This window comes from Mesocricetus auratus, unplaced genomic scaffold (genome assembly GCF_017639785.1).
Source record: "Mesocricetus auratus isolate SY011 unplaced genomic scaffold, BCM_Maur_2.0 Super-Scaffold_4256, whole genome shotgun sequence".
Lineage (NCBI taxonomy): Eukaryota > Metazoa > Chordata > Mammalia > Rodentia > Cricetidae > Mesocricetus > Mesocricetus auratus.
Window position 1 is genome coordinate 90,073,737 of NW_024429182.1, and position 26,399 is coordinate 90,100,135.

The following is a 26,399-nucleotide window of genomic DNA, read 5'->3' on the forward strand; positions in this document are numbered from 1 at the left end:
TAAGCCTCCATGGAAGGAGTGAATATTAGTTTCCTGATTTATAAAAGCCAAATGGATTAAGCTCATTCATTGCCTGAGGAAACAAAAAGGAAATCTTCAATACCTCTGTGCACATTGAGAACTTGAACAATACCAGTCTTTGGAAAGCAGAAACCTAATTTGGGGGAATCAATTACCCTCTGTGTCCCTGCCTCTGTGGGCTCTCTCCCTGGCTCCCTCAATAGAGATTTCCTGGGAGGTAAAATGTAGAGTTGGTCCACCATAAGCACACCCTCCGTACAGCTTTGAGATTGGAGGAAAACTAGGATGGCGTGGGTGGAGTTGCCCTGGTGTCAAGCATAAGTGGGGGTTTTTCATATTACAGTGGAGAGTGAGGGTAGTATTGGATTGGGAAGCAGTGAGCGGGTAAAGGAGTGGGGGTGGGGTGGGAACCCGGGGAAGCCTGTACAAAAGCTCAGTGCAGGAGCAGGTAGGTGAATGGGTGGACATCATGGCCTCAGCTGGCTCCAGTCTTACACATTCTGTCCTCGCTGCCCCCAACCCCTGCCCCAGCCTGGTTTTTCTTTCCTAGTCCGTGCTTTCCAGGTTTGTAGCTGCAATCGCTGGGCTATAGTGAAAAAGAAAGTGGTAGAATTCGGGGAATCACATCCTCAAAGTCATACACAGAAGCACTCTGCATTCCTGTGCTGGGTCTGCAACCTTGGCCCATAGTCCCAGACCTAGAGCCACACCCAGATCAACACACACACACACACACACACACACACACACACACACACACACACACACATCGAGTCCCATGCTCACACCAGAATGTTCATAGATTGAAAACTGCATACTCCCACACACGATGGCACAAATGCCACCCTCCCCACTGGTCGTAAACCCTCCCAGTGGCTCACCACCCCACTCATCCCTCACTCAGGCATGCGGTCACACACGCACACACACAAGCACAGAGTCCCTCACACGCACACACTCTGGCTGTGCTTTTGTGTTTTGTCAGAATTAATGAGAAAAGTTCCCGTGCCCTGCGGGTAATTAGTGTCCTTGGAGTTAAATAAGCTAATGGCGGGCACCTCTGGCCCAAGCAATTATGTTTGTGTATTGAATAATTGATTCAAAGGGGGGGAAGGGCCGCTAATCAGATCTGAGCATAATGAATTGATTTAATTAACAGGGGAATCTGAGGGGCCCTGGGAAATGCAAGCTGCACTCTACTGAGAGCGAGCGCGGCAGACTGCAAGAGGGAACCCGCGCGCGCGGCTGCAGTGGCTGCTCCGGCGCGGCGCGGGCTCCGGCCCTAGCTCGGGTTCAGGCTTCAGCTCCGCTCGGGCTGGGTCCTTGCAGCTCAGCCCACAAGGCTGCGGCCCCGCCCGGCGCCCGCCCCCCGGCGCGCCGCGCCCTCGCTCGCTCCTCCCGCGCGCCCTGCCCGCGGCGCTGCGCTCGGGGCACCGCTCCGTCCGCCCCCGTCGGCGGCCGCGGGGCGCGGGGCCCACGCGCGACCGCGGAAGGCAGTGCAGGCGCCCCGTTGGCGACAGTCCGAGCGGCGAGTCTCTCTACATCCTCCGCTCGCTCACGGTTGGAGCCGCCTGGGGACTATGGTGTTGGACCAGGAGGACGGTAGGTGCCCGGGGACACTTGGGAGCAGCGCGGGCTCTGTCGAGGCCACCTCGACCCCAGTGGCAGAGGCCCAGACACCGGTCCCGACTGCTGCTTGGAGCTGGCTTGGCGGCTTCCCGGAAGCTCGGAAGCTGTGGTGTGTGTGTATGTGTGTGTGTGTGTGTGTGTGTGTGTGTGTGTGTAAGGTGCCAGGCTCAGTGTCCCGCGAGGAGCAAGTTCCCCCCGCCCCCACCACCACACTGCATCCTAGAGCCTGTAAGCAGGGCATGCTCTGATCCAGAACTTTCTCGCTCCTGCCCCCATCCGGAGCACACAGAGACCCATGAGGCTCAGGCTTCCCGGTAGCCAGCCAGTTTCTGGCCCTCTGAGTATTATCATATTTTTTCCACACTGTGGTGTGGAAGGGTCCCCCGGGGGATGCTCAGAGAACTTGACTGGTGAAGGTGTATTCTAGCCAGCATGGTCCTTGGGTCCTACCGTCTCTCACCTAGGGTCTGGGACTCCAGGGCCTGCAATCTCCTGCAGGGCTAGGAGACTGCACATCATCACTTCTCCCAGACTACTTTAGCCAGTGTCCTGATGGTTGGAATTGATGGGTGAACTAGCCAAGAGAAGTTTAGGATCCTCAGGGTCTCTTTCTGTTGCTAGATCCTCAGTGATCAGATTTTATTAACAATCTCATATTCCTCTCATTTTTGGCCAGGTGGGTCAGGGTGGGAGGGACTCTGGACAGTTACCAGTGTCTTGATCTGCAGCCAAGGCTGATCAAAAACTCACTGTGTAACTCAAGCTGGTTTGGATCATGCTCCTTTTCTTAAACATCCCCCACCCCTAAAACTGCTGTAAACTTTGTGCCTCACAAAATCTAAGTCTACCCTTGGATCTAACTAACACCCCCTCCATCGTGGGTATCTCAAGAAGTCATCTCTGTATTGTCCTCAGGGCTGAGGACAGACACACTGTCATGCCTGGAGTGTGACACAGGCATGACAGGAGGCTCAAAAATGTAGGGTTGGGAGCTGTTGATCCTCAGGAAGAGGGTCTGGCTGACTGGCTCCTCTTTGGTTCCATTAATTACTTGTATTATCCTACCATCTCCCCTATGGTGATCAATTGTCCTGGCTTGTCCAGGGCCGTCTATTTTAGCATATAGAGTCTTGTAGCACAGGGAACCCCTCAGTCTTAGGGCAGACTTGGGTCCTCCTAAACCCCTAGCTGTCTGGGGCCTCTTGTACAGGGGTGGGGTGGCTTTCATGAAGGGGCAGGGTAGATTTGTGCTGACTTGGCTTAAGCATGTCTAAGGCCTAACAGTCTGTGACTGCAGTTTCTGACAAGGCCTCTCTAAGGCTCTCTAGAATCCCAAAAAGGGAGTTTGTCGACTGCACTTGTCCACGATAAGTTGGTTGTGAATTCCTGTACATTGGCTGCTTCTGTGTATGTAGGGAGAAAGGCAAGACATCCGAACTTGGCTAGCAGGCATCCTGGTGGCACAGCAAATAATGGTTTACTCTGTCCTCTAACTGTAATATGCACAGGGAAAGGGTCCTTGTCACCCTGAATACCTCTCCAATCACCACTTACTGTAAGGCCAGTCTGTAGCCCCATCTTGGAGATAACTTCCCTGTGCTGAGAGCAGGGCCCTCAGGCTCAGGCATGTTGACCGGCATCTGAAGAGTTCCGGATTATCTAGTCTGCCTGGGCCCTTAGGCACCAAGTGAAACTGTCCCCCGCCCCCAATGCAGGAACCCTTTTCTCTGGATGTTTCTGCCAGGCACAAGGATGAAATGCTGGGACCTGTTCAGAAATATGCCAGGCAGCTATCAGCCACCCCCATTCTCTTCCAGGCAACCTTGGGGACTGACAACTGGTGTCCCCGGCTGTCCCCAGAGGCATTTCAAGGGCATTTTGGAGCACACTTGGTATGTTGAAGTGAGGGTGCTGTCTTACCACCTGTGGAATGTACTGAGTGAAAACCACCTCTTCCAGCCCCAGGGCAGCTTAGGATTCCACTCAGACACTGTTGGCATGTCCCTGGACCTGGAAGCTGCCTGAGAGGGGGAGGACAGGAGAGTGGGACCCACCTATGAGCTTAAGGTCACCCCACAAGTGAAGTCACATCTGGCTCCTTCCTAGGTGTGAGCTTCAAGATTTGCTAAATCCTCTAGGACTTGCTGGGCAGCCCTGCCACTTAGATCTGGGGTTCTCCCTTCAGAATGGATTGGGATGCCATGCGCATAGCTAGTGTGTAAAGAAGTCACCTGTGGGGACAAACAGTCTTCACATATAGCACCAGTCCCCTGCCAATATGCCCTACCTGCTTCTGTAGCTCACTGCTTTGTGCCTCAGGCTTGGGAAGCAGGGGTCCTGACTCTTCAAAGGGATGTGGCTGCCAGTTGGGTACCCTGGAAGCTGGGGTGGGTTGAGGCTCAGAATGTGGTTCCAGCTAATTGAGTCCTGATTTGTGGGTCAGGGTCAGACCCCCAAAGCAAGAAGTGGGCCCTGGAGGTCAGGGGTAAGACTACAGACTGATATCTCCGGATAGCTCAGAGGTTTCCTATTCAAGATGCTGCTCTTGCCCGGCCCTGCACTTGCTACATTGATTGGCCCTGGTTCAGAGCGGGTGGGGGGGGGGCGGGCTGCACCAGATGGGTGGCAGCAGCAACAATGAAACCCCCCCCCACACCTCGAGGGCACAGCTCTGGCTGCAGTGGCAGGGGAGAGATCAAGCCTGCAGTCCTGAGGGACAGCGAGTCTGAGCAAAATGATATATTTAACATCAAATATACTCAAGGACTATTAGGATTAAGTATTCAAGATGAAGGGGAAAGCGAAACCCTCTGAGCTGTGGATGAGGCATCTCATTAGAAACAGCTGCACTTCAGTTTCCTCAAAGCCTGACTTCCCTGCCTTGGAGTGAGGATGGGCTGCAGCCCTCCCCCATACTCCTGTAAAGTGTGGGGGCCTCCCAGGATGGAAGGAGCAAGACTTAACCTCCAGATCTCCTTTGTATGCCCCACCCCACATTGTCCGGAGTACCAGTTTACCTTTTCATGGCATCTTTAGAGACAGAACAGAGGTGTTCGTAAACAGGGAAACTGAGGCAGAAAGAGGAGTGACTTGCCAGCTCTGTCATTTATTAATTGGAAGCAAATGGATAGATTCCCATCTGATGCCCCTCCCCCCACTCAGCTTCCCACACCATGCCAGAGTTAAGTCCTCTGCAAACTACCAGGGACAAGCTCCGAACAATTCTGTCTGGAGTCCTTCCTGAACTCAAGACAAGTCATTTCCACTCCATTTTGGAGCTCTATAGCATCCAGGGAAAAAAACAAAAAACCTCTTGGGGTTTTAAAAGTAGGTGGCCTTCCTGGAGTAGGCAGCCTGGACCAGGATTTTCAGGGAAGCAGGGTCTAAGAGGAGAAGCAGTGGGCCTGTCTTTCTTCCTGCTGTGTGAATTGTAGGGAAAGAATTTGTGAGCTCCACAACAGAATCTTCGTTTCCTTCTCTGCTGTATCCCCAGAGCCTTAGAATAGTGTGTGGCACATAGTAAGTGCTCAGTAAATATTTGCAGACGGAAAAACGCCTTCAGGCATCTATGCTTGCTCAGAGAGAAGCTAAAACAGGACTTGCCCTCTGCATAGAATCAGGATGCTGATGGGTGGTGGGGATGAAGGTAGCAGACACTGCTGTGATCAGGGACACTGTAGAACTCACAATAATAGGTTTGTGCCCTGCAGAGGAGTTCACTTTGCCAAGTAACTGTAGAGTCAACTAGAAACTCTAGGCAGAACTGGTAGAGAGGAGTCACGATCAGAGAAATAGCCTTCCTGTGAGGAAGCAGAAACTACGGTTGAAGGGGCTGGGTCAGACACGGGTCTACCAGACTGGCATCGGAGACCTGGATGAAACCTTGGGACCCAAGCGCAGTGGTCTGCCAAGCTGGAGCGGAGAGGCCTCCAGGTGGCGCTGCAGAGTCGGACAACCGCGCGTCTCCAATCCCCATTAACCCGGCAGGGAGGGGGGCCTCGGGAAATGTGTGCATTTATTCAGTAGCAGGAGTGCAAACCTCATACATTGAGGGAGAAAGGCAGCGGGAGTCGGCCGCCGAGATTCCCCCATCTCTTTGAATATAATTTCAGATTGAGATTCAGATTAAATCCGAGGGGAAAACACTTTATGAGGCTGAAAGCTGTGTCGTGCCAGAGCCAGGGTTATGAGCTATCAAATGCAATTACATTAAGACAGATTATACTGGGCAAATTGAGCCATTTAGAAGGTGAGAATCAAAGAAACGGCTCTGATCCTCTCTTCCCCCTTCTCTCTCCCTGTCTCTCTCTCTCTCTAAATTGCAGTTCGTAGTTCCTTGCAATTCTGAGGCACAAAAGTAGGTGAGACTGCTTTTGTATCTGCGAAGTGCTTCACTCCTGAATGTAATTCTAGCTGAGTGCAATCTAGGTTAAGAGCCGGACAAGCGGGTAATTAGAGCCCGCTCGCTGCCGGAGGACCGGCCTCCCAGCCGAAGCGCGCCCGGAGTCGGCGCCCTTTTCCCGGCTGAGCCGAACAGCGGCTGGACACGGAGCGCCCGAGATGATGGTGCTGGACAAGGAGGACGGTAGGTGGCGGGCAGGGGTCCCGACGCCCCCAACGCCCTCGCCACGGCGCGCGGGATGCCACGCACCGGGACCCAGGCACACAGACACGGGGCCACGCCGGGCTGTGGAGCCAGCCGGCGGCCCGGGGCGGGAGGACAGACCCGGGTGGGGTGGGCGAGCTCCTGGCCTAGCACCCCCAGGTCCCGGGGTCCCCGGGCTGGAGGGCGGGGCGAGGCGATGCGCCCTGGGCGGCGTGGAGGCTCTGGCTGCCCTCTGGTCTCCGCGCCCTGGCGCTTGGCATTGAGCGTTTGGTCTCTGCGGCTGCTCCTCGCTCACCGCAGCCATCACCCCCGCGCCCGCCGCGTAACTCGAGAGGCGCTGAGCGCCCAGCAAATCAGCAGCTTCAGGGAGAATCGGACTAGAAAGCTTGGGGGCGAGCGGGAGCGCGGAGGACCGCGCGAAAACCGGGATGCCTGGCAGAGAGGGGAAGGCCAGCTGGGCCCTTAGGGGACAGCAGCCCCACGGGCATGACTTGGTGAGAGGGATGCCTCTTGTGCTGGCTACTACCTCATATCTCCTTGAATGTAAAGGCAGGAGTTTGAGCCAGAGGAAGAATTGTCCCGCCACGGGCCAGAGGGAGTGGTTTGAGGGTGGCCTGGATGTATTATGATGGTCAAGAGCCTGGGTGCATTCAGGAGGGCTTCGAAGCCGAGAGGTTCACATGGCTATTAGTCCGCCACTAGCAGGTGGCCTCATAGACCCCGAAGTCTTTTTGGCTGGGGGTGCCTTGCAGTAAGTGGCCTGGAAGGTTGGGGAATCCTGGCTGCCTTGGAGGTAAAATACAGCATGTGTCCTGTGACCTAAGGCAGGCAAGGTCCAGGGCATGGCATGGCTGTCTCAGGCCCGTGGGCCCTGTAGGTAAAGCCTGTATGTTCTGTAGGTGTTATAGGTAGAGCTGGACAGGACTGATGGCAAGCCCACTGTTGCTGGCATTTGGGTGGGAGTAATGGGACATCCCCAGGAATCCTCCACCGGGTCTGCACTTTCTGTCCACGGAGACATTGTTGCCACGGCTACTGCTGAACCTGGAAAGTTGAGTGACTTGCTCAAGGTCATACTGGGTGTTCACTTGCCTGCGGTTTCACCTAGTCATTCCAGACTAACTACGCCTTCTGAGAGATCAGCAGGAGAGGGCCTTTAAAATGTCTGGCCTGGGGGGATATATGCAGGGAAGACATGGGGCCATTAAGTCCCCCCCCCCCCCAAAGACTGGCTCTTGGCATGAGTGAAGCAAGAGATTACAGAGGGGATCTAGATGGTTCTGGGCTGGCTGGAGGATAACATCATCTTCAGCAGACTCTCCTCTATTCCCAGACCTTCCCATGGAGCTCCAGAAGGCCAGCAGCACTGGGCTGAGGCTGTTTTCTATAGAATGCCAAGGAGAAGGAGAGGCCTGAGGTGGGGCCAGACAGGGAGAAAAGAGCCATCGATTTGGCTCCTTTCAGTGGTATTTCCTCATTCTGTGGGACTTCAGATCAGTCATGCCCAGCTCCAGAGCTTTCTTTTTTTAAAAGGGTGCAGAGGGCCCTTTGGTGTCTACAGGGATTTGTCACTATGAGAAGCATGTGGAAACCAAGATGGATCTTTGACCAAAGTTATTTCACATTCTTGCCTCCCCGGGCCAAAGCCAAGAACCCAAAAGACCTGAGCTTTGTAGGTAGGAGCCTTTCATCCAGGAAGATTAGGTGTATGTTAGCAAAATGGCGTTTCCACCTCTACCTAGGATCTGTGCCCTGGAAGGGTTCGGGTTCTGGGGATAACGCTAGAGGCGGTGGAAGTCTGCAGACCTTCAGACTACTGTGTAATTGGATATCCTAGGCATGTGATTTCTTCACCACCCCCACCCCAGAACTATAGAGTGGAGCTCAAAATGTCCCTTCATCCCTTACCTGTGCAGCCAAACAATATGATACCCTTCACCATTGGCACTTCTGGTCTCTGAGACCCTTGACAACATAAAGAAATCAGGTGGCTGGGGTCCTGAAGGTGACATCTTCATTGGGGAATGAGGAAAAGCTGTGTATACACTTACCTGCCTCTCTGTACCTACTGCCTAACTTCATATACACTTTTGCCCCCCCCCCCCCCCCAGAATGTGGCCACCTGAACTGTGTGGCAGATGTGGTGCCCTAGGCCCTAGGGGTATGTTCCTTAGTGCTGAACACAATACCCATTGTCTGGCAGCTGCAGGACCTCAGGGCTCCTATTAGTCTCCCCCAACACCTTTTTTGTACCCGACAGCATCTTGTTGAGAGAGGCTGGGCTCCTCTGGTTGAAGTCAGGTCTGCCAGCTGCAGAGGACCAAAGCCCTCTCTCTGCTGGGCTGCAGGGCTTTCATGTTGCACTTCTGAAAGATAATAAAATATCAATCGTTTTGCCCTAGCAACGGGTTTAAGAGACTTTCTGAAGTATTGAATCGTCAGAAAAAAAAATTTTTTTGCTTTTAAGCACAGTGCATTATTAATAAAGTAATCCATTAGGTCGAGCAGTGAAGGGTCACCACAGAGACAGAAAGATCTGTTTTGCAAATGGTTAAACTTCGGGTTTTAAGATTAATTGCTTTCATTTGGACGCTTGCTCTTGGCCTAGTCATCTCCACTTTACTGGAACTGAGGGTCTGGGCTTTCTAAATGCTGCCCAGTCTCCCTGTCAGCAAAAGGGGAGGCAAGCCCCAGCTCTCCTGGAAAAGCAACCCTCTCCCTGGCACCTGCAGCTTGGGCTGTCACCAGGCTATGGGCTTTTGAGTGTGGACAGGGGGAGACTGAACTCTCACGGGAGCAAAGGAAACTCCTGCCCTGAACCCTGCAACTCAAATTTGACCTTCACTGGTGGAGAAGAGGCCCCCCAAGTGGGGACGCACTGAACAGTAAGAGCTTGAGCAATGGGGGCCTGGGCAAGAGCGGATGCTGAGGGCATCCAGCTGGGAGTGCTGGCACGTTCCCAGATGCATGCTGGAGCAGGGCTGGTCTGGGTCTAAACTGCCTCAGTACAAGCCCAGCAGGATGGCTTGGGTGACCACAGGAAGCAGCAGGCACATTGTGGAACTAAACACCAGACAAGACTCCCAGAGCATTTTTAATAAGTAAAAAATGCTTAAGGAGGAGTGGGGCTGGGTTGAGGAAGACCAGACAGCCGAGTCTTCAATTGTTAATGACTGCTAGGAACACAGCCTTGGCAGCTGACTCAGTTTGTCTGAGAGGTTGCTGCCAGTGCGACCTCCTGGTCTGTCCCATCATGCCCTAGACACAGAGAGTAGAGGCCTCCCTGGTCCTGGAGCTGCAGTGGGGAGTAGGCCCCAGTACTGTTCCGTGACAGAGACCCTAGCCCATCCGTGAAAGGGCAGAGCCCAGTGGTCACTACATACAGCCTTCTAAGAGCTTGCAAAAGCCTGGCATGGATGGCAGGGCAGGGACTCCCCCTGGAGCTCACCTAGTGCCCGGCGGGGGTGGGGTGGGGTGTCTTCATCCACACCTGCCACAACTAGTCTCAGCAGCAGCACTCTCTGCTGGGTGGGCGGCACCACAAATCCTGAGCAGCAGGACAGTCACTGTCCCCTTCCTGTACAAACTCAGCCAGGCAGAGAGTCTGCAAAGATGGGACTCCCCCACCCCTCCTGAGCATTGGGCAAAGAGGCAGGTGTTCCACTCGGTTCCCCGGCTCTTCCATTCATTTGCCCACACAGAGGGCCAAGGGGGGTGGGGGACAGGGAAACAACATAAATTGGTCTGTCGTCCAGAATCCATGTCTCACTAATGTACCCAGATTAACTCAACTGTAAATTGTCTCCTTGGATGGCGGTGTCTTGCTAAAAGTTTCCCATATGATTCATGATTTGGATTGCTTTTAACGGCTATTGGCTAAGCAAGCCGGTGACTGTACAAGGTGATGCAATTGGCATTAGCGAGGGGAGGCACGGGAGCGTGTAATGCAGTCAATACTGCATTAACTACTGATGCCCAATTACAGGGAGCCTTTCAGGAGCATTAAGACCGAGGGAAGCTGAGATCACTAGCCGCTGCTCGCCTAAAAGCTTCACCCTTTGCGCGCCAGGCCGGGGCTCAGTCCTGGCATGACCACCTGCTTGGCCTCTGTGGCTGCGGGAGCTGCCTGCCTCCCTTGCTCCCTGTCTGTGAATGTGCCTCCCAAACATGCTTTTAGCACATGGAAATATGCTAGGGTCTGCCTCTCACCTCTTCGGAGAATTCATTTCCTCCCCTCCCCTCTGTCCCATAGAAATCAGACTCAGTGACAGTCAGGTCCCGCCTTCTTCAATTTAAAAAGCCTTTCAGCATTTATGGATAGGACTTGGAAGTGGTTTACCTTGGTCTCTCACCCTTAGGACAGAAGGATGATTGCTGATGAACATGGATGGCAAGACCCTCTGTGGTGCTGGGAGAAAGACTCATGAGATTCAGCCTTGTCTGGGCTGCCAGCTCCAGGCAACCAGTGCTGGGAAATGACTGTGGGTGCATGAGCTGGGCTGTCTTTCAGCAGAAGACAGAGCCAAGGTGATGCAACTGGGGAAAGTGGAACCCATGACTGACTTGAGCCATGTTGGAAGAGTTCTAAGCAAATGCGATTTCAGAGATTTGGGGCTCCCTGCACCGGAACTGTGACCCACACATGGCAAACCTATCTCTCTGTGCAACAAGGAGGCCAAATTATTGTTTGGACCAGTCCCCCAGGCACAGGACCTCCCGGCAATTTCTGATCAAGGCATTAGACAGACCGAGAGTTAGGACAGCTGGTAAAGAAAGGGGTATGGGTGTCCACCCCAGTGTGCCAAGTTATTAGTCCTGCTGCAATCTCTACCATTTTGCTGAGCTCTGCCTGTGCAATGTGTTTTCTGTGTGCCATGTTCTGCCCAGAGTTAAGGCTGCTTTGCCTTCGTACCCTCTCACCTCTACAGTGAGAACAGCTCCACCTACCTAGATTGTCCCCAGAGTTAAATGAGGTCCTGTCAGTGCACACATTCCGCCACTAGGAAGCTCCATGGCCATGTGAGGCATCAGTGCCCCGCAAGGTTTCAGTACAGTCTGAAATGAGTCCTGGGCGCAGTCCAGTGGCCTGTTCACTAATGAAAACTGGGCCCTTCTCACTGGCCTTTCTGGCTTTTGGTCATTTCTGGGAGATAAACTACCTTTACTTCTTACTAGTGTTTGGATTCCCAAGGCAAGTGGCATCATGGGAAAAGCCCTGATGAGCACTTTCCCCAAGTCCTTCCATTTATATGAGGAGTAGATTAAGGATCAGAGAAAGCAAGAGAGCAGTCCAGGGTTTTATGCAGAGACACAGCCCAGAGCTTCAGTGTCTTTCTGGTGTCCATGTCCAGCCGATGTGCCCTTTGTCCTGTCCCCAAGGCATGATGAATCTGGGCTCAGATCACCAGATGAACTGGAACAACATGCCTGCCTGGATGTCCTAGTCATGGCCCTAGGCAAGTTGCTGACATCCCAGGGGACTGTCCTTAGATGTAAGGCTTCCCAGAAGATGAGTACTCATCTGTCCTGGGCCTTTTGGACTGAGAAGGCCCACACGTGCTATGACATATAGTCAATCCTGCCTTCCTGCATATCTGAACTGCATGGAGATGAGATACACTGAGGCATGCAAGAGTCTTCCCAGTACCAGGCTTATTAGCTCTTCCTAAAATGAGGCCTCATGGCAGGTCCCTACTCAGGATACAACCATACCACGAAGGCAACTTGGAATGTTTGCAGTAGCTGGTTTTGTGCATTGCTTCCAACTCTGAGCTCAATGACCAATGACATGACATCAGCAGCTTGGAATCAGTCACGGTGCGAAGTTGTAGCCAGGAAACTGGTGAACAGCACACCAGATCCTTTTCCTGGAGTGCTGATGGCTTAGCATTTCTCAGTACATGTCTAGGTTGCATTTAAGTGAGATTTTGGACCTATCCCTCTCTCTTCTGCCACTACCATCTGCCATCTCATCTACCATCCGTCTCCTGGTGCTTATTACAGCCAGACAGCTGACCTCTGACACTCATTCTGCCAAAGGCTGATTGCCACCCCAGTCGTCACACTAAGCAATGTAGACCTGATACATCCACGCTGGCTCATGTCCCAGGTAGTCCCAGTGTTTGTCTCCATCCCTTTGCTCCTGTTGTTCCCCTTGCCCTACACACCATTCCCCCATAGCTGGCCACACTCAGAGACAGTATCTACCTAGTAATAAGCTTGCCTCTCATTGGTTGGCTTGTGTTTATGTTATAAGGCAGGAGGCCACTGGGACTGATATAGCTGGAGACAAATAAAGGCAGGGGGTAAGAGGAGTGAGCAGGCTGGACCAGGTTTCAGGGGCAGATGCCTAATATGAAGGCCTACTGGGGCATATCACTGGTTCCTTCCTCCTGCCCCTCTAGGGATCAGCTGGGCTTTCCTGAGGGACCAGATGATTTCAGTGCAGTTTGCTAGCATGGTTCAGAAGACCTGGGTGGTCCTAGTTGAGAGCTGTGTGACTTCAGACAACTGACTGGGTATCAGTTTTCTTGTCTCTACTACATGTGCAGTTCCTGGTGTTGTCCACAGATGCAGTACACCAGGATGCCTCATGCCTGACATTCTGCACTGCAGTATGATTTTCTTGGTTGTTGGGTATCATAAACTTACAACATCTTTTGTTTTAATGAACCCTAAACACAAGCCATTGTCTAATGTATATGTATCAATGATGGCTACATCACCAACTAAAATTCAGTGGTTTGAAACAATAAGCTTTCATTTACAAATCTTTGGGTTGGAGATTAAAGCTGGGCTTGGCTGGCAAATTTTTCTGCTCTTAACTGGGTGTATTCAAACCTGGAGGATGGAGGTTAGCTGCTCAGTTAGATGCTGGGGTAACAAGATTCAAGATCTCATCTTCTAGCCATGTCATCTGGCTAGTTACCATGACAGGGATGAGGCTAGAAAGAATGGATACAGACCAGGCTTCTCAAGGCCAAGCTGTTTGGTATGGGGATATTGTCACTTACGGCACACACATTCCACTGGCAAAAGCAAATCACAAGGTCATCCCAGGTTCAAAGGATTGGGGAATGGACTCTACTCTTGAAGACAGGAGGTGGCAGCTTATGTCATGAAGGACATGGCTACCAAGACTATGGAGATCAGGTAGTTTTGGAACTAACCTTCCATCCATCTTCAGCATTCTCCCTGATCTCATTCAATGCCCATAACAACCTTAGGAAGAAGCCATTCTTCTTATCCTCATTTCACAGACAAGAAAACATAGTACAATGGGCCAGGTGGATTGGTCCCAGACCCCACAACTGTCTAATGCCAGGGCTGGGCAGTGAGACCAGGAGATCTGATGGTGGACCCCTGAGCCCATTCTCTGGCTTCCTGGCTCCCTTTCCCGTCTGCCACCCTTGGGGCTGAGGAGAACTCCTGGTAGAGTTCCTTTGAGGATGGCCTGGAGTGGGAAGGAGCTCTTTAGGTGGGCTCTGTGTGTGCATGTATGTTTGCATGCTCTCTGGAGCCCTGGGCCCACTCCTCCAATGGCAAGCTTGGGGGCAGGAGCATTATGAGCCCATCTCTCCTGCTGCTTCCTGCCCCCACTCTGTCCTGCAGAGTCACAGGACAATCTCCAGGGGGTAAAACTCCATAGTTAGCCTTAACTGGAGCACGTATGCATATGCAGGACACATCAAAGTCATCGGTTGGCCCCTGGCCTCAAAACAGGGCAGTAAGTGGGCTGGTGAGAGGCCTGTGTACATTCATAAACCAGCTGATTGAAAAGCAATATTTCAGATAAATACAAGCCAGCGATCTATCAGTGGTTGTAATAAAACCCAGGCTTCAGGCTGTGATTTTATTTTGAAATAATAAGAATTGCTTGATTCTTTTTACTTGAGTTACCATGGTAATTCCGGCGTGGAGCGGTGTTATATTGATTTAGAAAGTGGACAGTAATATTTCTTTTGTGTTATTCTGTTTCTAGGCCTTGATTTCTAATTTCTACTTGGAGATTACTTTTATAAATTTCTTAAGTCCTTCCACTTTCTCTCCCCCCACCCCACAGAATAATTTTCCTCTCATGCGCCACGATGTTCTGAGCTTATTGGTTTGCTCTTATTTTAAATTAAACTTGCTGGTTTCAAATATTGAAATGACATCTTTGTCTGTGTCTGTACTTTGGTTTAGCAAAATATTACAGTCTGACGCTCTCTGCTTAATAATTTAAGGGAGGCTTTCTGTCGGCCCTCACTGGGTGCTGATAACTTATGACTCAACCGACGCAGGCCTTAAACTCGTGACATTTTAATATTGTGTGGCGGGAGCAGCCTCCCCTCTGCTCTCAGTCTCTGTGGAGAGAAATCCGCATGGTACCCCAGAAAGGAATTTTAATAATTCAACCTTGCTGGTTGGCTCTCTGTGACTCCCTTGAAAAAAAGGGGGGAGACCCATGCTTTCCAGAGGAGCCAGGCAGCACTAGTATGGACTCCCAAGACCTACTGCCAGCACCCTGCTCCAACCCAACTGCCCTTGTTTCTAGGATATATAAGTGAAGCGCTGTCCATAGTGTCAGATGGGTAGGGCTGCCTGTGAGTGCCAGAGAAAGCTTGAACTCTCTGATTCATTGTTTGATCTTGGAAAACAAGTACATCTCATTCACACGGGTTTTAGTCAGATAGACTTGGGTTCAAGTCCTGTCTCCTCACACTCAATAGCCAGACCTGTCCTCCAGAAGGAAGCTCGTAGCTCCAGACCATAGGGTAGAAGATGTCTGCAGGCCACCTCAGTGACCTCAATGGTGGTAGATTAGTTACCAATGGGTAACAAATAGTTTGGAACTTGGCACCTTGACACAATAGGCAGCTGTCCTTGCATTTCTGTGGGATAGAGGCTTGGGTAGTCTGACTAGAGCCTCTGAGTGATGGGAATGAAGGATGTCTGTTAGCCATCTACCTGGGGAAGTGATCACTTTTCCGGCCTCTTATTTGCCTGTAAAGATTGGACTGGAGGCCTCCCTGGCTGCCTACTGTATCCATTCTGTTCCTGTGGGCCTCAGCAGCACATGGCAGCCTCTGCACTGTGGTAGCTTGCTTTCTGAAAGCCATCAATAGAGACTGAGGGGGGAGTCACCGTCAGCTGCAACTGCACCTTAGGGCCCAGATGTCCAATAGGCTACCTGCACTGTCCCCAGTCCTAAGAAGTTCACCTTCTATCCAGAAGCCACAGAGCCTTTTTTTTTTTTTTGGTTTTACGAGACAGGATTTCTCTGCATTGTTTTGGAGGCTGTCGGTCCAGCCCAGCCTCGAACTCACAGAGATCCACCTGCCTTTGCCTCCCGAGTGCTGGGATTACATGCGTGTGCCACCACCACCCGGCTTCAGAAGCCACAGAGTCTTAAAACAACACAAACAAACAAAGCCAGGGACTCATGTAGCCCAGGCTGGCATTGAACTGGTGATCTTCCTCCTTCCATTTTGTAGAGGAATAGGTCACTCCCAGAGAGGAAACACACTCATCTGGGATAGCTTCGTTGGGTGAGTGGCAGGGCTGGGATGAGGCCCCTGCCTGTCAGGAGCATGGGGGAACTGGAGAAATGACCGACTCTAGTGTTATGAATGGATGGCTGTCACACACACACACACACACACACACACACACACACACACACACACACCACATGCACGCATATACATATGCATGCATGCATGCATGCACTCACACACACTACTGCTTACTCATGTACACATAGGCATTCCATCTGCATCTGGAGGTTTCTGGACTTTGGGGATTTTGTTGTTTTGTTTTTTAACAGGTGGTAAATGTACTAAGACCTGTTAGGGGCCTACAGAGCAGCTGTCTGATAGGACTCAGTTTCCCAGAGCCTGCCCTCTTTCTCAGCACCTTTGAGAAAGTGAAGGTTGTCCTACAGCCTACCTGTAGCTGTTAGCTGTTAGGACTCCCATCCCTAGTAGCTTTGCTAGGTGAGATGAGAACAGGCCTGTAAGGCAGCCTAGGCAGAGATGGCTTTACAGTTCCCTGTGAGGGAACAGGACTCCTGCAGACTAGAGCACTCCCATAGGTGCCTAGGAAGCACAGAGCTGAGAGCCACAACTCCAGCATCCACATCCTGGCCCATTGCCTAGTAGTGTGTCCTTGGGCAGGTCCTGTCCCCGTTTACACTGGCTGGGTGGCTGGCTGCAGAAGCAACCTGGACTGTTGGGCTCTTTGCCTCTTCCAGGCAGCTCTTCACCCGCCTCCCATACCCAGAAGTCATTTACCATCTGTGAGGCCTCTTCTTGGCAGGGGCCAGGACCCTGGGGAGCATCGGGCAGGGGGCAGGGCTCCCTGGGGAGCATCGGGCAGGGGGCAGGGCTCCCTGGGGCACCTGGTTGCAACCTGGCACCTGCCCAAGTGCAGAGCGTGGTGTTCTCACCTGCCTGTTTGCCCCAAGGATGCCTTCATGCTGCTCTTTGATCTCAGGCCGGCTTTATCAAGTTCGTAGCAAAGCTGTCTTACCCACAAGAATAATATCTCATTAGTATTATTGAAAATGCAAAGTAAAAAAAAAGGATCCAGGAAAAAATTAAAACTGGTTGAAATAATTAACACGGAGTAAAGCTGGCAACAGTGAAACCTGCACCTGGTAAAACATATTATTGACTACAAATTGACAGAAGAATTGAATCTTCCTGACAAAATTTAGATCTGCAGAAGTTGGCTCTGGAAGTATTTTCTGTGAGAAATCATTGTCACAAAAGAAGTGTCAATGGTGACAAACACTCTAATTTATAAGATTTGATGTGAGCTAAAAACAAATCATAGACCAAGAAGTCACTAAAAATTTAAATATAATTGCTGTTGATGAAAAAATACCAATACAATTAAAATAGGGGTGTGGCTTCTTACTATTGAACAGAAAAATTGATCAGGAAATCCAATTGACCTAATGAAGCTTATTAAGAATTGCTTTCTTAATTAAAACCACCACCATTGGTATAATTATTATCAAAATGCAGGGGTCAAGAACCAGGTCCTAGTGGCGGGGGTTTAGTGACTTCATTTGGATGGATAGTGAGTACAGGTGAGGGAGGTTCAGAGTGGAAGGCCAGTGTGAATCATAAGGATCCATTTGTCCCAGAGAGAGGACGGGGTGGTGGCCAAAGAGGTCAGTAACTGGAGCCCAAAGCTTCGTTGGTATGACCATACTGGTGATCATGGACAGAACTGCGCTATTGTGAGTTGTGCCTTGGTTAGAAAGGAAGACTCGTGCTGAGGTCGATGGGAGCACTCGGAGGGCGTTAGGCAGAATCAAGACACTTTGTCAGATCATTTGGGCCACTCTGTGGAGAAGGGGCTGGAAAGGACAAAACTGAAAGCAGAGAATGGGGCATACAGTAGCAGGAAGGGGTCCCCTTTCAGCCTTGCAAATGATCCTTCTCCACTCTTCCAGCTTACAGGCCCTTTGTACCTTCCTTTGGTTTCCCTCCTAGCTTGTCGTCTGAGCCTGTGGAGAAGACAGTGGAGAGGGGTCTGGTTTGGTTATGAAGGAGGCAGTTAATGTCTACCTATAAGGGTCATGTGTCCAGACACTGCAGATTTGCAATCTGTAGGCTTCTTTAAAAGAAATAACAGTTCCATGCCAGTCTAACTACTGCAGAGGTAGTGGCATAACTTGCTGGCATAGGAGGTGGCTTTTGTTCCATTCCTGCTCTGCCACCCTCTGGCTGTGAGATCTCAGGGAATTGTTCTATTGCCCACTGCAGGGTGACCCTGGGCAGACCACTTAACTTCTCTGAGCCTTAGTTTACTTATGTATACATTAGGACCAAGAACATGTCCAGTGTTCCCTGAATGGATCTCAAATAAGAGACATGTTTTCATGTGCTTTGTTATCTGGGTGACACTGTGTTCCCTGAGGAACTATTGGTGGCTTTGGAAAGCCAGGAGTCCTGCCATACCTCCGGCCATGTCTTTCTCTGGACATTTCTCCAGTCCTAGGCTCCCTGGGATCTGAGAAGGGAATTCTTGAAAAGCATAGCGTAGTTTTCCTAAGGTATGGTTTCCTGAGCTGGCACCCTATGACGAGTTCATGGAGACCCACAGGAGCCAGCCTCATGCTTAGAAAATGTACACGTTAGCCAGGTGTTGGTGGCGCACGCCTTTAATCCCAGCACTCGGGAGGCAGAGGCAGGCAGATCTCTGTGAATTTGAGACCAGCCTGGACTACCAAGCGAGTTCCAGGACAGCCTCCAAAGCCACAGAGAAACCCTGTCTCGAAAAAAAAAAAAAAAAGAAAAGAAAATGTACACATAGCTGTTGATATAAGGGCCCAGACATCCTTCTCAGACACCAGAGCTGTGCTACCCCCTTCTCGAGGCCATGTCCACAGGTGAGAGGCATGGAAGCTGGCCTGCCTTGGTGGAGATGAGCTGTTGACACAATCCTGAGCTCAGATTCTAGGGCAGGTGGCCATTTCCTGCCACCACGTGTGCCTGGCACCCCTTCCTGGCTAGAATGCTTTATCATGTTGACCGTCTCAGACTAGTCCCTCCAAGGGCATCCTTGCCTCCTTCCCTTCTGGCCTTGTACCTGGGATCTGAACTTTCACACCCTGCCCAAGGTGAGGCTCACAGGTCCCAGGAAAGGGTACCATCTCTCCCCAGTTGTCACGATACTCTAGTAATTGGGCACATGCCATTATAACCTCTGATGACCCATACAGAACAGGCCACTCTTCACATACTACTGGGCATAGCCAGACTGCCCCACACAGAACAGGTTCAAGATTCTGAAAGGGACCCTTCCCAACAGGCATTCCCTCTTTGCAGACTGGGCATAGTCCTTGAAGACATAGAAGCTTCAACGGAGAGCCCATCCCTAGTGGTCTTGTGGTTATGATTTAACACTGTCAGCGGAACCCTGGGAAGATAAACTCATACAGTTAGTTCATTCTTTTCATGATCCAATAATATTCTACTGCATGTAAATATTTTTTATTTATCCATTTGCCAAATGGTAAATGATGGACATTTGGATTATTTCTACCTTTTTGGCTGTTGTACACATTGTTCAGACATTTTCATTTCTCTTAGACATGCACTTAGGAGTAGAATTGCTGGGTCATATAGGAACTCTGTACTTAGAGAGATGTTGTTGGCACGTGGTACACGTGCTTGTGAGGGGATGTGTGCAAGCCATGGCACTTGTGTGGAAGTCAGAGGACTACCTGAGGTGTTGGGCCTTGGTTTTACCTTATTTGAGACGGGGCCTCTTGTGTGCACTCCAGGCTAGATTGACTGTAAACTTCTGGGGATTCCCCTGCCTCTGCCTCCACCTGTGGGAGGACAAGGATTACTGATCCATGCACCACTGAGTCTGGCTTTTATGTGGGTTCTGATATCAGAGCTTTAACCTTTAGGAGTGTTTGTGGGCAAAGTTCCCTAGCTGCCTGAGGATGTGAGGTCATCTGATCCTTGCTGGGTTCTGGGATTCGCTGTAACCTTTCCAGCCTCAGTGTTCTGATCTGTGAAATAGGACCAGTGCTCTTTCAGCTCACCTCAAGGGCATGCAAAGAATTACAGGATCTTCTTGCTTTCACTATTTGCATCCTTTTGCCCTGTGAGTTGGGTATGGCTGCTGCAAAGGCCAACACTCTCAGACAGGCTAAAGAACCAATCTATTTTGTTAGTCAGTGGCAGAGCCAGAACTCGAACCCAGACAAATCAGAATTCTTAAACTCTGATCCCTGCCTCCAATGCATCTTGGTGGGGGGCTCCCTGAACAGCCCTCCAGTTCTCTGCTAACTCTGTGCACAGGGGATGAGAGCCCAGATACAGGCAGGTGCAGGCTCCAAGGCAGAATATGCTGGAGGAGGAACAAAGACTTTACCAAAATTCTTATTTTTAGCTGTGAGGCTGTGGAGAAATTGCTGCACCTCTCTGTGCTGCATTCCCCCACCCCAGAAGCTGAAGCACACATAGCAGATTGTCACCCTGGAAGGGACACACAGGAAGTGTCCCCCACAGAAGGCATTAGATAAAGCACTCTGAGCAGTTGAAGGGGATAGAAGGTGGTATCGGACCATAATGGAGAAGTGACTGGCTTCTAGGCTGCTCAGAGCAAACTGGAAGGAAAGATTCTATTCACACCGATTGGGAAGGTTGGAGGCACCTGGGAGATTCCAGTGTTTGCTAGTCTGGGGCTGCCAGAAACCTGGAAGGGTTTGCAGGAGTCCCTAGAGATCTCACCCTGGAGAAGGGATGTAAGCACCCTTCTCTGGTGCCCCTGATCCTCACCCCCCCCCCCACACCCTGCCTGCTGATGCCTGAGGTGAGGGGGCTTGCCTGACTGCCTCAGTTAGCCGGAGCAGTAATAAAACACTTAAAATTTATTGTGACATTTGGATTTAATTAAAAAGTACATACTTAGAGAAGTAGAACATAATGGGGAGAGAGACAGGGTGGCTTTTCCCCTCCTTTCTTCCCCAAACTAATTAGCGTTGTATTTTAAATTGTTTATGTGCCGCTAATCATCGTAATAAATCATTTATACTGAAAAAGACACACTCGACTGTGCCCGCCGCGCGGGTTCCGCTCGCCGGGCTCTATCACGAACAAATTGATCTAGAAGTGAATTTATTAACCACTGGGGAAGAAATCATTAGTGCTTTCTCTAAACATTCCCCAGGTACACTTTATCGCCACAGTTTATGCTGTAACTAAAAGCAGCATTACCCAGGCCTTCGCTGCAATTTCCTTGCAAAGCCAGCAGCCCACTCACAAGCTAGGGGGTCCCTGCCTCCTCTCCCCTATGTGGTCTGGGAACCCCAGCCTCTGTTCCCAGTGTTCCTTTTTAATTAAGGAGTTCCCTGTAAAGCAGGCACAGGACCTTGATGCTCCTGTGGCTATATGTCCCCTGATGAGTGCTTCATGGTCCTTGGGGTTTATGTCATCGGACCACCATGCCATAACGAGGCCTGAGGTTTTGGAGAAGTAGGGAAGGCTGTATTTGCAGGGACACTGGGATCAGAAGCTTGTTAGAGGGTAGCTCTCCTACCCCGAGCCTGAGAAGACATCAGTTGTGGGTTGACTGTAGACTAAAAGGGTCTGGCCCAGGTAGGAGCACAGGACCAAGCTGGAATACCTGGAGCACACATTGAAGACCTGGGCCCCCAAGGCCTTCCTCTTGCAAGCTCTGAGGCCTTCTCCAGGGTTTGGCTGGCGTAGTCTATTCTGCTAGGTTCCTGGAGAGGCCAGTGAATGCCCTCCATATTGCTGTGACTTCACAGTCCCCCAGGAATGGCCTGACAGATGACAGACAGCTTGACCAACAGGCAAGTCTCAGCTACAGATACCATGTCGCACAGCTGGTAGCTCTGCTGACTGCCACATAGGGACTTCTTGCTTCCCCGGGGCTGTGCTCCAGGGCCCCCTGCTTCCCCGGGGCTGTATCCAGCTCTTCTTCCTCCACTTTGCTGGAAGGAAAGTTTGTTTTGAACAAGGATCTTCTCCCTAGGAGCCCAGGCTGGTCTGGAATCCATAGCGATCCCACCTCTAAGTCCCCCATCTAAACTGCTTCTCAGGAGATTGGGCCCCTCCCAGTTCCGCAGAGAAAAGCTGTAGTAGTATCCAGGGTATCAGCAGGAAACCCCAGTCCTTTGCTCTTTCAGCCAGTACTGAGAAATCCCCTGTCCTTTTTGTCCTGGTGACAAGGTGCAGGCCCCTTCCACTGTCCCTCTCATAGTAGCTAGCAGGTGCTGTGCTCTGTTGCTTCACGAAAGAAGCAAAGCCGGGCAGCTGGGTAAGCTGAGCCGGGCTGGAGGGTTCCCCTCTTTGTGCCTGGAGAACACATTTAAAACTTTGAATTCAAAATTGATTTTGAAGGGCCCTAATCTCTGCTCCCCTGATGCTCACGGTGTGTCTGCAGCTCCTGCCAGACTCTCGTTTTCTGGTTCAGCGCGTTGGTGCTCACGTCCCTGATGCTGTGAAATTGAGACTCGTCTGAGAGTCTGGGTCCTCCTCCTCCTCCTCCTCCCCCTCCTCCTCCTCCTCCTCCATGAAGATTGTAGGCCTCTCGGGAGCCCTGTTTCATTAGATGGGTGATGCTGGCTTTGCAGATGTCCAGGATGTAGCTGAGTCACTGTCTGGGGAACATAGCCTCCACATACATCCTCTCTGGTCTCCCATAGATTTGTGGTTCAAGGCAGCACATCTCTAAGGAACATGGTGACTGGCTTCTGCATCCTGGGATGGGATTAGAAGACTAGACAGAAAAAGGCTTGGGCCTGGTATTCCCTACAGGAAATCCCCCACCCCCACCCCAGCCTGGGGCATTTCTTCCCATTGGCTGCTAAAGCCTCAGCCCAGGCTGTAAGGGGAAAGTGGTCACATTAATACACTCAGAAGACCTTCAGATAAGAGCAAGGGAGGCCAGGGCTGTGCGCCGAGCCAAGGGGTCCAGGACAGAGCTAAAGAGGAAAGGACTGAACTGTTAGCCTCCCACTGACCTCTGAACTCTGTGGTGCTGCCTACCACTCCCTGAGGAGGTCAGAGCATTTGTGTGTAAAGAAATCATGGAGTACAGCCCTGGGATTCACCTCTCAAAAATTTGCTTCAAGAGAGCTAAGTCAGTAAAGTGCCTGCTGTTTGAGCACAAGGACCCAAGTTTGATCCCTGGCACCCATTAAAAACACTAATGTGCATGCGTGCACACAAGGGGGGGAGTTGCTTTGTGGCAGACAGGACTAAGTCCTGTCTCTTCTTTTTTCCTAGAGCCACAAGTGTCTTGGGCTCTGTGGCAGGGGGTAGCAGTATGCCATCAAGGCCCCCCTCTCTGGGGACCTGCCTGTATAAATCTACCCACTCCAGCCAGAGACGCTTGCCAGTAATATCTGGAGAGCTGCCATTAAGTCTCTTCATTCATTTATTGAAGCGATGCTCAGGACTGCTGTCAGGTTCAGTGCTAGGAAAACAGTGGTAGATAAGACAGGGCCTCAAGAATTGCACCTTCCTAGAGGCTTTAATGCTTGGGAGAGAAGCCCATCATTTTCCCAGTAAATTCTCCAAAGGAAAGCAAAGCAATGACCAGTTGCCTTTGAAAACTCAAAAGGAAATGGCAGGCAGAGGCGGGTGGTTTAAGTAAGGATGTGGGGGTGGAAAAGTCAGTCCTCTCTGTTGATATTTAAGTTCCAGGGTGGAAAGGCAGGAGCCACTGGAGAACCGGGGAGAGCTGGAGTGTGGGGGAGCTTAGCGTGGGAGGGGCATGTGGGGGCCAGGCCGCATGAAGCTTTTCCAGGCTACATGCAGAGCACATGTGCCATGCCGCGCTCAGTGTACCAGAAGCTATGGGAAGGTTCCAAGCTGGGCAGTGACCACCCCGGTTTATTTGGAAAGGTCTCTGCTACTGTATAGTGAAGAATGGGTTGTAGAGCACCAGGCTTGTGAGACTGATGCCTGAAGCATGGTGAAAGATGAGAGTGGGGGTCCGGGGACCTTCCTCAGGGTCGAGCATGAGCATGTATAAAGCCCTGGGTTCAATGCCCAGCACTGCATAAACTGTGTGGGGTGGTACATGCCTGTAATTTCATCACTCAGGAGGTAGAGGCAGAAGGAACAGAAGTTGAAGGTCATCCTTGGCTACATAGTGAGTTCCAGGCCACCCTGAGAGCCACATGAGACCCTGGCTCAAAATAAGCAGCTAGGATGGGGAGTAGGACGTGTGTGTGTGTGTGTGTGTGTGTGTGTGTGTGTGTGTGTGTGTGTGGTATTCATGAGTTCCTTTGGGAACAGAGGGATGGTGTGGGGGTGATGTAGGCACAGTGAAAGGGAGGTAGAGCAGGGCTCAGAGGCCAGGTTTGGGTTGGCAATCAGAGCTCCTAGCTTAGAGCTGTAGCTTTTACGCTATGTCTGAGATTGCAGGGAAACCAAACCAAACAAACAAAAACCAGATACCCATTCTTGACCCAGAGAGGGAGAAGCCACATTGAGTATCGATGCCATTAACTTAAGCCTCATTCCGGTTAGGGAACTCCAGTGAGCATGCACAGCGTCCTGTATGTCCCGGTCCTGGTTAAAGGCTCACAGAAGACCTAGGAAGACTGTGGGAAGTCAGCCCACGAGCTGCCACAGTCTTGGGTGTTTTCTCTTGCTGATCCTTCTACAAGTTCTCAGCCGGTTCCTGGAATACGTGTGTCTCCTCTGAACCTCTGAGCTTCATCTCTAGCTCCCCAGTAGTGTGCTCTTAGAAGATAGGGCCCTTGTGGGCAGAACCTCAAGGATGGGATTAGCATTCTTATGCATGGGAGCCTAGAGAGTTCCCTCACCCCTCTGCTGTGTGAAGACACATAGCTGTCCAGGAGCCAGGAAGCAGGCCCTCGTCAGACAATGATTGGGCCGGTGCCTTGGTCTTGATCTTCCCAGGCCCTAGACTAGGGAAACGAATCTGTTGCTTACAGTCCACCAATCTGATGTTGTGTCAGAAGTGCCCCTGGTGAATAAAGACTGTCCGCAAGGCTATTGTTTCACACTCCAGGCTGTGCAGGGTCCAGCTCTCTCCCATCCCTGGCCTTAGCTCTTTCCATCTCTAGACATACCAAGGCCACAGAAATTTCAGGGTTTAGTTGCAAGATGCCAAGGACAGTTGGCCTCCTCCAAAACCCACCGCAGAAATGCCTCCTGCTTCTTACTACTCTACTGGAAACTGCTCTCCATGATGCTGAACCCGAGTCCGGGCTCAGCCCACAAGCAGTCCATCCTGATAGCCATTCCTGGAACATGCTCCAGAGCTTTCTTCCTTAGCAGGGTTCATATGGTCCCTTTCTGTTGTAGACTGCCTGGAGGCACTTGGCCATTTAGATAAGGCACATGTTGTAGGACTATCTTTCAGTGTCTTGTCCTGTTCCAGGCCTCCTCAAGAACCCTCCAGGGTCCCCACACATGATCCACATGCAAGCCCCCAACTGTGCTGTGTTGAACCTCCCTCTCCACTCCTGTCACCCTGGATTGGAACCCCAAGTTCTCACTCCTACAGCTCTGCCTCTTCGACAGGACCTAGGAATAGAATTGCTGGATCATAGCATAGGTGTGCATTCTCTTAGCTGAGTGTCTTAAGCTATTGTGCCAAACTTTGTTATAAGTACTTCATGGCTATGATCTAAATTAGTCCTCAAAATTATCATTTAACATAGTCTACCCTCTTTTAGTAAATGGAGGCAAAACTGGGAAGTGACAGAGCCAGAGTTCCAGCTGAGGCCATGTGTCTTCTCTACTCCTGCCCACCTTCTCTGACTTCAGAGGCAAAGGTATCGTCCTTCCTCTGAGGTGTCCGTCACTTCAGTAGTCAAGCCCCGCCTCCCAGTCTTCCTTTCCTTGCCCCAGTAGGGAGCTGGAGACCATGGAAGCCTCCATTTCCCTCCCTTACCTGACCCAGGAAACACCATCCTTCAAATGGACTTGCAGAGGTCAGTAACGAGCGTGGACTAGATGACCATGGTTGTGGGTTCCAACAGTTGTTCTCCTTGGCTTTTGATTCCAAATGAGTAGGAAATGCTATAAGTTCAGGCCTCACCTGCCACGTGGCATGGCCTGGGATAGGAGTGCAGCGAGACGAGAAATTGTGGAGATAAAACCCGTGTGAAATGGAAGCCTTCTCGCAGGCTGCACAGGCCCGAGCAGAATAGAGTTACTTCTGAGAAAAATGAGATTGAGAGAGATGTGGCAGAATTAGATTACACTTTCAAATTTCCTTATGGAAGGGGCTTGGCGCCCAGGAAGGGACACAGGCAGGCTCTGCTGGGAGCATCCCTGCAGCTCCACATCTGGGACGGGCCCAGGAGCCCTGATCTAGGAGGCCTCTGAGTCCTGCTGTCAGCAGCGGAGGAGGGAGGGGATGACAGGGCTGACCGCTGAAGGCTCTCATGCTCTACAAGGATCGGGTGGTTTCTGCTTCCTTCTGTCTCTAAGGTGTCAGGTTTTGTTCAACTCAGAGTCTGTTTTAAGAGTGATGGCTGTGACAGCCCATGTCTGTGTGCACCTGTGCTACAGTGTATGTTTACATCAGCACACCAACATGTGTATGGGCCCAGCCATGCATACGCACACTTACACGCATGAATGTGTCTTCGTGTGCGTTACTGAGCACCTGGTGTGTG

At 51.3% G+C, this 26,399-nt stretch overlaps 1 protein-coding gene across 2 annotated transcripts in view; it reads left to right on the forward strand.

Annotated features, from left to right (window-relative positions):
• Positions 1 to 1,461: 1,461 nt before the first annotated feature.
• Lmo1 (LIM domain only 1) overlaps positions 1,462 to 26,399 on the forward strand; it is a 36,108-nt gene continuing 11,170 nt past the window's right edge. The window contains exons 1-2 of one of the 2 annotated variants that reach the window (XM_040756673.1): positions 1,465 to 1,623; positions 5,976 to 6,235. In XM_040756673.1, the coding sequence (XP_040612607.1) occupies positions 6,211 to 6,235 (25 nt within the window). In that variant the 5' untranslated portion in view covers positions 1,465 to 1,623; positions 5,976 to 6,210. Of the gene's footprint in view, positions 1,624 to 5,975; positions 6,236 to 26,399 lie in introns of both variants that reach the window. The other variant, XM_040756677.1, reaches the window with a different exon arrangement.